The 16,324-nt window shown below is 40.7% G+C and overlaps 1 protein-coding gene across 1 annotated transcript; it reads left to right on the top strand.

Moving 5' to 3' along the window:
* Positions 1-995: 995 nt before the first annotated feature.
* Positions 996-1,436, top strand: hoatz (HOATZ cilia and flagella associated protein; the record flags this gene model as incomplete). Its single annotated transcript, XM_079177337.1, has 1 exon — positions 996-1,436. One exon carries the CDS (start codon positions 996-998, stop codon positions 1,434-1,436), a length of 441 nt encoding a protein of 146 aa, XP_079033463.1.
* Between the last annotated feature and the right edge of the window lie 14,888 nt (positions 1,437-16,324).

Here is a 16,324-nt window from a genome sequence, read left to right on the forward strand (position 1 = left end):
GTTCTAGAGATTGAAAAGTGAAGAGTTTGTTAGAAGTTGAGATACTTTACATATTAATATTTATTTATTAAGGACACAATGAGAAATCCACAGTACACTACTTAGTATTTCCATTTCTGTTACTTTAAACTGTTGCTCGACAATATTTCAGAAGGTGATATTACAATTAAATAAACAATATATTGCTCCAACACATTTATTTGACAACTACTCGTCAGTCGTTTTCCAGATTAAGACTCTAAAATACAAACAAAAGATGAGTTTATAAAATATAATGAACTAGTTCAAACCCTCCTCCTCTAACATTAAAGTTAATGTCACACATAAATAACATTCTCTTAACAGAAGCCATTCAGCTTCATAATGAGTATTTTTGCTTTTAATTACTTCTAATTAGTTATGTTTAGAAATAACTTAACTTAGCATTTAGATAAAAATGATCACTTAGGGTATAAACCATCATTTAGTCATGTATAACTATCTTTACAATGTAGTGGTGACAAAGCTGACATTTTGTTATGTTAACGTTATATTTCTGTGTATAAAAATAAAAAAATATTCTCAGTGAGAGTTTACATTCTGTAAATTCCAAAGCTTGTAAATACCCAAAATCTAAATTGGTTTAATGTAATTCAGCCTCTTTGATTTGGTATATGAACAATGAACAACAGGCTGCGCCTAAAACTGGGTTTGTTTTATGCACAATATACACATTCAAACACCTCGTTCTCCATGTTTTATACACAGGTTTCTTAAAGGGGGGGGGGGGCATATCTCCCCCATTTACCCTCAAGGTCAACAGAGTAGACTCCCAACAACCTACTTTTATTTTGAAAGGTTTACGCAGAAGATTTAACTCTTGTTTGTTCTGGCCGACTTGCCGTAGCATTCTCATTTCCATGGTGACCACACCAAGCAACAGCGCACTTATTATTATTTTTGTTCTTGTTAACAGTTTTCTTCAAAAACAAAAGGTTTTCCGGACTACAAGTAAAATGTTTGCCCCGGCTGAGGACCCACTCTTGACCGTGTTTGAGGGCTCTTCTCCGGGGGACGTGTCTCACACCCGGCTGCTGTGGAGCTCGCTGTCTCTCCTGCCGCCGCTGGAGGCCCGGCTGGTGTCCGCGGACATCCGTCAGAGGCTGCCGGTGTCCCGGCCGCAGCGCAGCAGCAGCACCGGTCCCATGCAGCAGCCGCAGCCGACTTTTGAGCATGCTCTCCTGCAGGAGAGACTGCAGGAGAGGCAGCGGTATGCGGCCATGGCCGACCGGAGGAGGGAGATCATGGCTCTGCTGAGGAGGCAGAGGGAGCAGAGGATCCGGAGGGAGCTGGTCTCTGTGGACTTCAAACCGAAGAAAGAGCTCAGCGGCGGAGAGAAGCTGCGAAAACCTCCAGACTCTGAGGCGGACGAGGAGCTGGTGAAGCAGCTGCAGTGAAGCGATGAAGCGACGGCTTTCTAAATGATTTCACAGCTGGTGAACACAGATTAAGTTAAACCTGTTCTGCTTCTTAATGTGAGAAATTCTCTATGAAGGCTGGTGTTGAGGTAAAACACCTGAATACTGTCCCAGCTGAATATACTGTAACCCTGCTTATGTTTGAGTGACTCTGTTGGTAACAATCCTATAGCACCAGATCACCAAAGTCATTCATATTATTGGTGACTTTGAGAGACTCTCTCTCACACAAACACACACACACACACACACACACACACACACACACACACACACACACACACACACACACACACACACACACAGGTGCGTTCAATGACACCTGGTTAGACCTGCGGGCAGGTGTGTAAGTGGAGCTTTGGCTTGTCATAGCAGCTGAAGCACAGGTTTAACTGATAACATTAAACACCGATCGTATATACCAAAAGATATGGAACAAAGATATAATAATTATGTTATGTGATGTCACCAAGCTGTACTAATGAGAATGATAACAGTGTACAAGTACAACAAAAACACCAACGGGATGATGGAGTACACGATCCTGAGAGGTTTACTCATGACCTGAAAGCACCTGTGTGACGTCACCTTTAACATGCTAACTCATAGATATCTCCATGAAACCTAACCAGCTGATTACTGACATTCATTTGTTTTACTTTTTTTTTATTATGTTTAAATATGCAAATGAGGCCTTATCCTATGAAATATGTGCTAATTTCCAGAAGATAAACGTGAATGCTGGATAAATCCAAGTTCAAAATTCTTCTTTTATTTGATTGACATGTTAGAGTTAAAGGTTTTAACCGACGGAGAGAAAACGTCCTTTAAAGAGACGTTTAGTTCATTACAGACGTGTAGAGACTCTACAGGTGAAGAGGGTCAACACATGAACTATTACAAGTTTTCTGAAATGTTATGTTTAAATATGCAAATGAGGCTTTATGTAACGTTTTCTTTCCTCTAGTCTGGAAGAAGACGTGTTGTGGAAGATGAATAAACCAAACTCTCTAAATTGAGCAGTGCATGAAAAACAATGTTTCTTAAATGAAGTATCTCTACCTGCCTTAGAATATTAAAGAGAACTGAACCATCTGGTTGTATTTAAACTCTTTCTGGTGTCAGCTGGACTCATCAGTCTGCTTCAAACGAAGCGTTACGTCAAGTGAAGCCTGTGTGATATTCAAATTCCAAACATCCAGTGGAGGAGGCCCAACCATAATAGGATAAGAAGCGGCCCGCTGACTGTTGACTTTAGCTAATTTGGTTAAAGGTTTCAAAGCACACAGAAGCTCTTCAACCTCTCAAACCTTCTGTATCCGTGTAATTCACCCGTAAGCAGCTTCAGAGTGATCCAGCTTCACATTAACACTCCTCCTCTGTGCTGCCTGTAGGAACTTCACAATAAACAGCAGGTTTAAACGAGATGTTTAGTTATAGACGGACAGAACTGTGATATGAATGAAGAGCAGATTATTGTTCAGGGGAAACGTTTTACTGCTTCCTTTTTAGTCTGCATGCAGATAGCAGCTGTGGTCACTGATGTCACGATAAAGAACAACTTCAGGTTATTAAAGATAAATCTGGTGATAATCCGTATTTTTCTTCTTGTTCTATCGACCAAATGAAAGAAACCAAAACAAACACTGAATACATCGACTCTCAAATATGTCTGAGCCATTGATCTCCATGAAAACACTGAGCCTCACTGCTGCTCCTTCATCACCGTGAACACAAACACTGTAGTCTATTTTTGACTCAATCCCACAAACGCTGAGCACCAAACGTGGATTAATCCGCCGCTGAAAGTAGTCCCCGACTGATGCTTTATTTCCTCCTGGAGAGTCTGCAGACGTGATAGCAGCTCGTTTCATCCAGCGTGCTGTTGGCTGATGAGGCCGATGAGGACGTCATCAGTTCTGCAGGTATTATTTTGACCTGATGGTGGCGCTGGAGGAAAAGTCAGAGGCCTGATCCCAATGTCCCCCCTAAACCCTTAAACCCTGAACCCCTAAACCCTTAAACCCTGAACCCCTAAACCCTGAACCCTCAGGGATGTCACCTGTTAAATGTGAGACTACAAGGTCCTGAACAAAGGTGTAAACATTAATGAGTTATTAGCTCCGAGTTGAAAGTTGTGGACATTTAGTCTTGATTCCTAGAATATCTTGGTCCAGTACACATTCAGCACTGGTCCAGGTTTTAACACGACCTCATATGTAATGATACAGATTTGCCACAAGATGTCAGTAAAATCTAATTTATGGACTTCACTTGATCCACAACAACCTCAGAGTGTCTGTGATGCTTCTGTGATTATAAACTGTATCTTCCACAGATACAAAAGGGGAATTTATATGTTCTACTGCAGCCAGTCCTGCTCCTGAGTTACAGTCTTTAATACCAATAATTCAGCGTGACGTCCTGGAGCTCTCTGGCTGTGTCTCCTCTCAGGGGGTGAAAACAGATCGCTGTAATATCTGAACACCAGCTGTCGCTCGCTCAGTCTGCTGAGAGCCCGACGGTCAGCTGATGTTCCTGATATTTATCTGACATTTCATGCAGAGTCTCTGGAGACTTTTAGGTGTCTGATAACAGAGCCGATCGGATGGATGTTCAGCTGCTTAAAGTCTGGAAGGTTCTCCTTTTGTCCTCCGTCCACATTCCTGATGAGAGTTTATTAAATGTGTTTCACAAAATCTTTAACCAGACAAGTCAGCTGTTGAGCTGAGTCAATACCGTCTGATGATTTGGATCAATTATGTTCTTTACTTTTGTATGAGGTGTGAATACATCCTGAACCTTCTAAAATTCTAATAAAATACTAATTATAACTATCTCTCGTTACTGTCTGACTTCCTGTCTGTGGTTACTACTCAGGATGTAAAAAAGGCTCTAAAACTGCTGCCACATGAAGTTTTTATCAACTCAAATAGGAGGAAATAGTCTCCTTGTTAGGAAAAAGGGCAGACACTTAAAAAAATAAAGACTTGGCATGTGATTGGAGGAACCGCCTGTCAATCAAACTCCAATCAAACCCAGTAGGGAGTTAAGCTAAAACATCTTTTCCATCATCTTCTTCGCTCCTCTTTCAATGAATTGTTTCTCTCCAGTTCTGATATAACTGATGCTATCGCAGCTACGCTAACCTCTTGAAGAGCCGCCATGTTGTTTTTAAACGAACGGACAGCAAAGCCACGCCCATAGCTGCCACTAGCTCCTCCCCCGCCTCTTTGTCGCGATATCGTGGGAATCCAGTCGATATTGACTTATTTTAAATTAACTTCAGTAACAAACTTATTTTAAGTCAAACTACGATGTTTGTACTAAACATAAGGAACTTTGTTGTGTTTTTGTTTCCTGTAAGTAATCTGGGAGGAAAACACGTTTCCCTGAAAGCTTGTGAATAACATTTAGGTCGATGAGGGACATGCAGAAAAGGAAAAACAGGAATAAAACCACCTGTTGATTACAAACACTTGATTCCCAAACCGCCACAACAATGGAGCAGTAATTAAAATGTGTGTTGTCCATTCATTACGCTGCGTATCACGCTGAGGCAGCTGCTCTAAAAAACAACACATTAACTGTTATTTATTTTAGTTTTTTATTCAGTATATTTTGTATCCACCGACACACACAAACTCACCAATCGGGTATACAGAGGGATCAGCTGGGTTTGTTATGAAAGGACAAACACAACACACACTTTGGCTCCTCTATACTCGTGAGGACCCTGATTTACATAATGCATTAACTTCCCCGAGTCAAGGTCTGCAGCTCACACAGCTTCGGTGTGAACTCCACTGCTTCACTCGGCTCTGATGTTCAGTGATGTCACAGACAGAACACTCTTTGTTGAACGCATTTAAACTCTGACTTCAGTGGCCAAACAATAATATAATATTACCACTAACTCTCACTTATTTCTGTCTGGAAGAAATTCCAAAATATCTCGCGTGCCTCTCCGCTGTCTGGCCATCATAACTGTTATGATCGTTATTATAATTATTGCTTTTATTATTATTATATGACCATTATATGATAACATGTCATTATATTATAATTGTTATGTGACCATAATGTGATAATGAATTTAAGTGTGTTATACGTTGGTTAGATTTAGGCAAAATAAATACTTGGCTAAGTTTTGTAAAACATTTGGAAAGATTGTGGTTTGTTACATAACTTTAGTTAAACGCAGGTGTGTTCTTCTGCCCCCTAGTGGCCAAGAATGTATAACTGCAGCTTTAAAAAGCAGCTTTTACTCGTCTAAAGCCTTTGCCGTCAAGATATACTTTGTGCATTTTCTCTTTTTGACATTTCATGCTCGTCTGTTGTTAAATAATACAACACTTGCAGCATCAAAGGGCCGTCGCTCCCTGATGCAACCTCCCAGTAATAGTCCAGTTAAGGAGCCAGGAAGCCTCTCAGAAGCCTCTGTAGGGTCCAGTCTGTAGTCCGGGGAGCCACTGGGGGTCAACTTCTGGGGCCGGGGCCATCTGTGGGGTCCTTTGATCTGCAGATGGCGTCATTAGACATTTCTGAAGTGTTTGTTTAATTTATTTAAAATAAAATAATATGTAGACATTTAGTATTTCACCATCTTTTACTAAACCTAACTAAGTAGGTTTGTTGCCTGAACTTAACGAGGTCATTTCCTGTGAAGATGGAAGTTTACATTGAAACGTGCTGCTGGACCTTCGTTGGAAAACGCACTAAAAATGAAATGTAACTTTCAGTATGATATCATACGAACCGTTGCACGATGCGTTACACACCCTCCCTGAATACCAGCAACTTTGGGCAGAAGAAATATCAGTTTCCATCACATTATTTGTGCTTTCCTGCAATACCGTGTTCATGATCAGGTACGTTCCTAATGGGAACCGAGGCTCCTGCAGAGGAAGGGTCAGTGTGCACCGTTTAATATCAACACACACTTGCAGGCTCCAGCACACTGAAGGTCTTTATTTGTGTTGGAGAGGAACACTGAGGATGTTTATAGCTCCGTCTCTGGTGTCTTGACGACCTGTTGTGTAACACAAGAAAACAGACGCGTGATAAACCCCCCCCCCCCCCCCCCCCAAAAAAAAATAAATGACAATAAACTGGAGAGGGACACAAATCACAGCGACACAGACGCACGTCCCCGAGGTTGAGTTTAAAGGCAGGTGATATACAACCGTCTCCTCTCCAATAAAAGCTGCGTACCCAGCGGGATGTTTTACAGTTGATGGTACCGGGACCAGCATCTTGTAAAAAGAAAGTCCCACTTTTAATGAACGAGCTTCGTGGCTGCTCTCTGACTTTGACTCGTCCTCTGGGATTCACCGAGATGTTATTAAACGGCCTCGCTGCTCTTTTCTCTCGACAAAATAGAATTTACTAAAAAAAAGGCAAGTGTTGAACAAGCGTTAGGAAACAATTTGGTCATAATTAGGTGGACATTTTCCAATTTATGGAAAGTACAATAAAGACTATTTAGTCCTCCAGTAATCTTTCCTCTCTGATTGTTGCTGATTCGATGTTTTTTTCCTGTAAATTAAATTGGCCGTGTTTTAAACTTTAACACAAACATCGTCAGTGAGCTTCTGAGGAACGAGGAACGTTTCCCGCTGTCGGCTTTCAGAGTGAATGTTTTAGCTTTAGGCCACAGAATGAATGTTACATTTAAGCAACAATACCACTTAACGAGGTTTAAGAAATCTGTCCTGAACTTTAAGTTTGGGCAACATAACCACCATAAATCCACAATGCGGCGTCGACCACCTTTCTCTTGGTTGCATTTAATTCATGTGTCCACCACAAAGAAGAAGATCCTAATTTACTTTTTATTGTCACTATTTTTATCCACTGCAACACGAAAAAAAACAACAACAATTTGTGTCCACGTCCATCGAAACCAATTGATTTTGTGACTTCTCCCGACCGGCCGTGAGACCGGGCCGGAGCTTCAGTCGCTCTGCAGACCAGAAACATGAAATGTCACCGTTAACGAGATCTGTTATGCATTGATCAGCCTCTGAGAAGCCGGGGTGAAGGATGGGCAGTTCAATATATGAGAATAAATGGTATTGATCTCTGGGATGTCCCATTGGAAATGAATTGTATCATTATAAATGCCTCCTATTTCCTGATGATAAAAAATAACCTGTTCCCCTCCTTCTTCTGGACGTTCTGTGACCGATGTATTTCATCACTATTGCCAGATTCTCTGCAAACAACAGCCAGTCATGAACTACCAACCTCAGTGAATAAAAGCTCTTGTTTATTGCTGTGTCGTCGCTAATAGAGAAGGTCACAGAGTGTGTGCCTGTTTGTACAGATTGAAAAATGCAGGTCCACCTTGAGATGAGGCATCGCTATCATCAAGCCCCATTAAGCCCAGCAGCAGCAGCAGCAGCACACAAATATGTATCTAATGTGTTCGCCAAGGACTGACACCGACACTCACTCAGTGCCAGACAACAGTGTCATTGTTACAGTGTCATTGTTTGGACGCTGCACAAGTGCATCGTGTGTCGAGAGAGGAAGGCGCTACTAAAGCTTTGACCCGCGTCTCAATTATCTTATCGAGGGATTAAATGACAGATTTATGAAGCTTTTTAACATCTTATTTATTGTTGTTTTGGTTTAGCAGTTTGATTCTTAAGGTGATAAAATGCAAGTTTGGTGTTTACAGAAAGCAGAAACCTCCGGTGTTGAAAAATGAAGCCAAAACAGAAAACTGTAGTTCCTCAAATGGCCACTTGAGGCTGCCGAGTCAATCCCCATAGACCTCTATGTTAAAATACCAAACTTTACAGCAGAAATAAACATGTTTACAGCCTGGTACTTGGTCTCTATAGATAACATCCCTGTTCATGACAACGTTAAGGGGGTGAATCTTTTACAACTGAATTATATTAAGGCTTGAAGTTTGGATTATTTAAGGGCGCAAAATTAGCATCCCCAAAAAACACAGAAATTGAAACAAGTTGCATTTTTAAAGACGTAAACACAGAAATTGATACATGAAATGATTGTCTCTGTCTAATAGCCAATTCACTGCAGTTCATTTATGTGCCACAAGGCTGGATTTAGACTAAACATTTTAATGTAAAACATGAACTGTTAAACTAAAGAGAATCCAGCTGGGTTTGTTCTTTTTTCTTTTATGTGCCTTCTGTAAGTTTGTAACAGCAGTTAAGAAAACAATCTCTCTCTAAGATCTGCTGTCAATGTTAGTATTTGAACTTTAATTAAACTAACATTTAAATTTAAATTACAGCTGAGAAAAGAAGTGATCACACTTATTAAATGATTGATAAAAGGTAAAAGGCACTTAAAGCATCTCTAAATGAAAGTGCTACAGTTCATCACTTCATTTGTGTGAATCTGATGACATGAACTTTATAAAGAGGGTCACCTGGATGTAAAATCAATAATCATGATTGATATTCCTCCAACGGCCATTTGGGAAAAGATTTAACATTTAGCATTTAAAGCGTGACGTCTGCTCGGTGCCTGTGAAGAGAAACAACTGGAGGCGATGAGTTAAATGTTTAACGAATGTTTGACATAAAGATGAGATGCTGTATCTCGTACATCCTGCAGATGAACTCTCCTGTGACAGTAAGCAGCTCTTTGTGTTGTAATGGGGAAGGCAGACGCTCTTCTCTGCGTCTCTCTTTAGTTATAAATCCTCCACCTTCATTTACATCGTCCAGCGAAGCAGCGAAACTGAAGCTCAGCTAATCTTCCCGCTCCGCCTCTCCGCCGGCCATTACGGCTCCCAGAGGCCATTCATCACGTCTGCGGCGTGGATATATTATGGATCAAAGCGACACATCTGTAAGAGATGGGAGGGAAAGGAATGCATAACTGCAGGTCAGCACGGAGCTCTTGATTCATCTTTCGAGGTCTCTACAAATCGGATGAAGTTCAGAAAACAGCGCGTTTTATGATTCATGCTAACAAATTATCATTGTGATTTATCGTAGTAGCTTCTGCCCTCACATTACTTCATTTGTTTCCTTGAATTAATAATTTGTGAGCACAATTAACCAGAATGTAAAAACAATGTGTTCATTGACATTTGTGAAAGATGCTTTTAGTTGACTGACTATTTGCATAATCTCAAACTTTATGCAAACAAGGTTCATCCATCACAGCGCAGCAGAACTGCGATCAAAATGTCAAATTAGGCAGCGTTGATCAAATATGAATCAAGACTGTTACTGCGTTGCCTATTTCTTATCTCTAATGTTTTCAGAAACATGTTTGTCTCTGATCGGTCCAGGCGGCAACCTCCGGTTCTGCCGAGTGAATCCATAAAGCTGCATTCTCTCTAGTGTCCACCAGGGGGCGACTCCTCTGGTTGTATAGAAGTCTATGAGAAAATGACTCTACTTCTCTCTTGATTTATTACCTCAGTAAACATTGTAAACATGAGTTTATGGTCTCAATCTCTAGTTTCAAGTCTTCTTCAATACAGCATGATGTTCATTTAGTAAATGATGGTCCATTTAGAGTCACACAGACCATAAAGCAGGGGATGCTTTAGGGGCGGGGCTACACAGTGATTGACAGGTCTCTACCAGAGACGTATACGGCGTCTCTACGTCACTCCTCCTCAGTCCAGATGTGGTCACTTCCTAGTTGCAGAAAACCAAAATGGCGACGGCTAAATCGCCAAACTCAAGGCTTCAAAACATCCGTCCACAAACCAACGAGTTACGTCACGACGTCGATGTCCACTTCTTCTACGCAGTCTCTGGTTCAGTCTAACGAGGCTGTGACGCTCATCAGACGTGAAAAAACTAAACTCTTGATTTGAGACATTTTCTAGACTGAATGATAAATAATGTAACTAATAAACTCCTTGATTGATTGAATCATAATAAGAATAAGTTTTAGTTTCAGTATCAAGGTCGGTTATTTTGGAGGATACACAGAAAGCAAAGATTTCACTAGAGTTCGTCACCTTGTGAGATATTCATATATATATATATACATATATATGTACATATATATATATATATACATATATATGTATATATATATGTATGTATATATATATATGTATGTGCTGGAGGAAAAAAAGACAGGAAACACGATGTGTTATACATCGTAAATATATGTAAATGAATACATTCAATCATATCTTTCAGTCGAGGATTCATGACCTGCCGCCAACCAGCAGTCTACAGACGGGCAGCACGGGGGATTTAGAACTTGAGTCTGGATTACCAGACCAGGCCTCCCAAAAAAAACCTCCCCGTTACTTCTGCAGCCACTTTAATCCCACGAGTTACGTCACAACACAGACTCCCAGCTGAGCAGCTCACCATCAGCTTCCAGGAGAAACCAGAGAGCAGAGCAGCAGAAGACGCTGGTTTCTGTGTTCACGTCTGCCCGACATCACAAACGTCTCAGAGATTATTCTCAGGACATTAGTTTGTTTTTGTAAATGCATGAAATCAAAATAAAGGAACAACCGACTCATTCTTAATCGAGTCTTGAGATTTCCGTGGCTTCATATCCTCTTTGTTCTTGTGTCAGCGTCGTTGTTGTTGTCCACCAGAAGCGGATCATAAACTGACTTTTTATCCAGTTTCAGGCCACATTTTTACCATAAACTTTAAAGATCTTGATGGTTTCTAACTGGAATGAAGGATTTTAAACATCGGAATTCTGGATCTTAACTTCAAGTCACATTCATGAGACAATTTGTCTAATTTCAGATTAGAAATGGTGGAGTTACAAAATCATTTCACTACAGGACATGTGACATCAGAATGTCCTGATTATCCCTTAGTGACACTCTGACATGGTCGGCTATTAACCTGAAGTGAAATTATTTTGTAACTATACACCATTTCCTCTAAAATCTAATCTGAAATCAGACAAATTGTCTCATGAACGTGATTTGAAGTTAGCTCATGAATGAGATTTTGACAACAACTCCCATGATGCCACGCTGCTGCTTCACCACCTCAACAAACGACTTCCTCGTGGCATTTAAATTATTTTCAGCACATGTTTAGGAACCTCTTCTTCCTCGTCGTAGCCCGGTTTGAACATACGAGACTTTCCCACGACAGGAACTGAACGACCCACATTGATCATGTCGCCATGGTCACAGGCAGCGTTAGGAGATAAAACTCAAGGTCTCAGGGGAAAGAAATGCAGCAACCTTTAATAAATAATGCAGGATGAGAGCTTAGAATGAAAAGCTAAACATTAAACATGTTTGCTTTGTTGTATATTTGTCTCTGTAAACTACGGATTGTGAGTATTTTAATAGTTAATATCATTTTCGTCACTCTTGATAGTAGATTCATAAGATCATTAAAATAACTTCACAGATAAAACTCCCTGCTGAATAATTTATATCGTACAATAAAGAACGTGACACTTCTTCAGTTCAGGTTGTGAGAAACTCAAAGCTTCTGGTCGTTAAGTTCCTGCAGCTCTTTTGATCGTCATGTCAGTTCACTAAATCGTCTCCAAATAGAGACGCGTTCAACAGATTAACTTTTTAAATTACTACTTCACCTGCAAAGAAACAGTCTCGCTCTGATCTATTTGTGTCCGCTGCTAACACAGCCGCTCAATCGCACCTTTTTTTGATATTCAGTCACCATTAGGATTTATGTGGTAGGCAGAGCGAACCTCTCCCGTACAGAACATTAACGCGGTTCATTTCCAGAGAGGTCGGAGGTGAGCGGCTCGCTGCAGCAGCAGCAGCCTCCCCAAGGACACGGTGTGCCGGTGGAGCACGTATACTCTCTGAGAGGGTTGACCTTCTGACCTCTGGGTGATGGAGCTGTCAGTCATATGTTTGACCCCCCCTCCCCTTAAAAACAACGTATAAGCCACAGCCAACACAGAACTGTCAACATGAAATGTGTGTTTATGGAAAAGACTGGAAGTGGAAGCTTTCATATTTTGCTTTGTGCTCCAATAATTTACTTTACTGGTGCATGGTGTCAATATTTGCCCGAAGCCATTTCAAAACTGTCACACTACTCATGTGGAAGGGTTGTTCCTCCCCCTGCTTCTAAATAAACAGAGACGGTATGAATAAAGACAACGTTCTCATCCTAAAGCTCCCTTACTTTACACCGTGGGCCTCGTAAGAGTGTTCAAAGTCAGATTCAGCGAACTCTCTCCACTAACGTGTCATAAATTGCTCGTTTCAGCCCATTCGTGGGGAAGTTTAATCGACAAAAACAACATCACCAAAGAGGAGAAGAAGAAGCTTTTGCTGAAGTCCTGCCGTCAGAAATCAGCAAACACAAACACGACTCACTGAAGCAGCGACAGCAGAGGGATGAGGCAGAAACTGTGACTGAAGAGGGAGGAAAGAGGGGACAAGCTGACCTGCACAGCAACCTGCACAAAAAGCTGGAAGAATGTTCTATAATTGAACTGCAAGTTGTCATGCCGGTTAAATATTCTTTACAAGTTCATATCTCACACAACAGGCTGGGACTATTCTTGAGTTTGGTGCGAGCCCAAGAAAAAAAATCTAAAACACAATCGGTGATAAGTTTCTTAAATCACTGTTATGTGCCACTTAAAATGAACCCAAAGGAGATTTTGACCACAAAATATTACTGGTGACGAACATCATCACACAAAACGCAGAAAACAGCAAGCTGTCAAATACAGATGTTCTGTAAACAAACAGAGTTCATTTGGTACATTTCAACCCATGTTACTGACTAATGGGAACAATATAATCAATCAGGGCAACTCCTCACCGACAATGTACATCCATGCTTGTTGTTGCCACTAAGTGTCTGATAACATTATGGAGAAGAACCCTACAGAGAAATAAAACCTTTTTCTTTACCTTTGGCTCGATCCGGCATGTTTGTTATTGTGCGTCTCTCTCAAGGAGAAGTCTCATTCTGAGAAGTCTCATTCTGTCTCATCACATCTACGTTGTTGAAATCAGCTAAATATTCAGCCATGAAAATAAATTAAAAATAGTTTAGATAACACCGTCTGTTTCACACATAACGTTACCAATACTGTATATCAATGCATTTATTTTTCCCTTTCGTGCCCGTAACTTTGGTCACAAAAAAAAAAAAAACACCCACAGACTGTATATAAGAAGTGTACGTCGCCATCTTGGATTTACGCCCGTCGCCATGTTTTTTTTTTTGCAACCGATTAACAGAAGTGACCATATCTGGACTGAGGAGGAGTGACGTACAGACGCTGTATACGTCTCTGGTAGAGACCTGTCAATCACTCTGTAGCCCCGCCCCTAAAGCATCCCCTGCTTTATGGTCTGTTTGACTCTAAATGGACCATCATTTACTAAATGAACATCATGCTGTATTGAAGAAGACTTGAAACTAGAGATTGAGACCATAAACTCATGTTTACAATGTTTACTGAGGTAATAAATCAAGAGAGAAGTAGAGTCATTTTCTCATAGACTTCTATACAACCAGAGGAGTCGCCCCCTGGTGGACATTAGGGAGAATGAAGCTTTAACGCACTTCCTCATCAGCCTCACTGCTCCTTTTCCCAACCAGCAACATCTGCGATTACTGGCATGACCTTAAAATGGCAAAGGACAGTCCGAAAACACCAGCTAGTGCTTGGAGGAATATCACAGTTAACCGAATCATATATGTGGCTGTTACACTCTGTTTCCTACAAGCAACAAGTCACATGACGTACTGGACGTACATTGGTGGTGATTGCACCACAGTCCATGTGCTGCTGCAGTATTCTCCTTCAACACTGGACCAGTTTTAAAAAAACTGTTGTCCATAATAGTCGCTTGGACACAAAAGCAAGAGAAAGTAGAATTGAAAAGTACTTTAAATGTTTTATGAGGAGGGAAATGCATTCAACACATTTGTTAGACCTCCAAGAGAAAAACACTGAATATAAATGTGTGTTTGTTTAGACTCCACAGGGCAATCCTGGGAGTGAATCTGTGTATCGTGTTGTAATATAGATACAGCCCCTTCACCACAACGCTCACATTATGTGCATTTGCATCTGCAACTGCAATTATATATTTCTAAACTTGTTATTAAATGGAGGCAAATATTCACACCTACACTCATAAAGTGTATTAGAAGAACAGAGAAACAGACTAATCTGTGCTTTCACTCTTAAATTAAATATTAAAGAACTAAAGAAACATTGTTGTGGTTACACTCCGGTTTTCACCAACAAGGATCAACACGGTTGAAGAAATGAACAGGACATGTAGCTTTTAATAATAACTCTTAACACTAGTTTTCACATTCAGTGTCATAAATAGGGCTCGGCTTTGTACAACCTGTTTAACAGTGCTATGTGTAGTATTTTGTTTTGGTCTCGAGGCATAAATCATCAGTAAACAGCTGCAGTTCTTCTAATGGCCACAAGATGCTGGTTTGAAAAAATAACTCGTTATATAGAGAGCAGAAGTCCTCTTACCTTTCTTTCTTCCTGAAAGGTGACACATGTTCCTGTAGTTTTCTATCCATTTTTACATCTACTTCATGATTTATAACAAAGTTAAACAACAATTAAATTTGTCAGCATTCAAAAAAAGCATGCATAACACATCACTGCAGCATCTCCACCCACGCTGTCTTCTAATGTCAACGTACATCTATGACATAAATATAACATTTTCCTCCCGTCACAAAGCGCACCCTTACTAACTCAGTTAACTCGGAGGGGTTTTCATGCTACGCCTGATGTCGTGAGAATTTTTGATGGATGATCTCAACAAAAGCAAAAAGCTATATTTAATGCTGTTCTTGAGACAGGAAGCGTACAGTTCATGGTTTGTGTTGAGCTAACGTTAGCACTTATTCGGTGGTTGCGAAAAAAGCTGTGCAAAGCGTGCTCTGTCTGATCAGGGCTTCACTTGGTCTGTTATGATTGACAGCTTATATAGAGAGGCTAAGTCCCGCCCCTTTCGGTGTCCCCCATGGGACCTTATTTCAGAAAGAATATCTATGGTAGTCAAATATTTTTTTGATCCTATTTGAATTGTGCCATGAATTACACTTACGACATTTTAAAAGAAAAAATGTTCACGTCAAGAAAGTCGCAGTTTGTCGTAGCATCAGTTAGTTTAGTGTGAAACCGATCATTAAACTACATCTGTCATTTCGCACAATGTACGTCACCAACACTAAAATGGCCGTTACCTCGGCTATGTCGCTAGCTAACTTAGCGGTTATCTTCCCTGCCGTGATTTATCCAGCTGCTCTTGTAATCAGACAGGAACAGCCGGTAAACCTCCGGTTCTGCCGAGTGAAGTCAATGCGGAAGTGTGTTAAAATGTACTTTCTCTTTAATGTCCAGCAGGGGGCGACTCCTCCGATTGTACAGAAGTCTATGAAAAAATGACTCTGCTCGTACATGTTTTTCCCCCGACATAAGGTCCCACGGTGGTCCACCGGAAGAGGCAAGACTCCGCCTCTCTGTGGAGGCTCGTGTTAGAAAACTTCGGGTAGATATTCCTGCGTAACTGACATTTAACGGCGCTCTACTTTTGTTGCTACTCTTCCGAATACCCTTTTATTTTGTAATTGCCACTTCTGGCCCACTTCTAATGCATCTAAATTGATAACAACCCTGTTGAAATACTACACATAGCACCCTGACTTATGCTGGAGAACACCTTCCCGTCCACGAAGGATCTTTTTCTCAGGTCTCAAAGTCACAGATCTTTCAGTTTTTTCACACATTATATAGATTTTCAGTTGATATATAAAGAAAATATCCGTCTAGTTAATTCATTTCACTGACTCCGTCTCTTCTCGACGAGTTAATAATCTTCCTCGAACAGAAAATAAGGGCCGCTGTGCTTTTCGTGTTCGGTGGAAGAACCCGTTCACGGATTC

This window comes from Pholis gunnellus, assembly GCF_910591455.1.
Source record: "Pholis gunnellus genome assembly, chromosome: 17".
Classification (NCBI taxonomy): domain Eukaryota; kingdom Metazoa; phylum Chordata; class Actinopteri; order Perciformes; family Pholidae; genus Pholis; species Pholis gunnellus.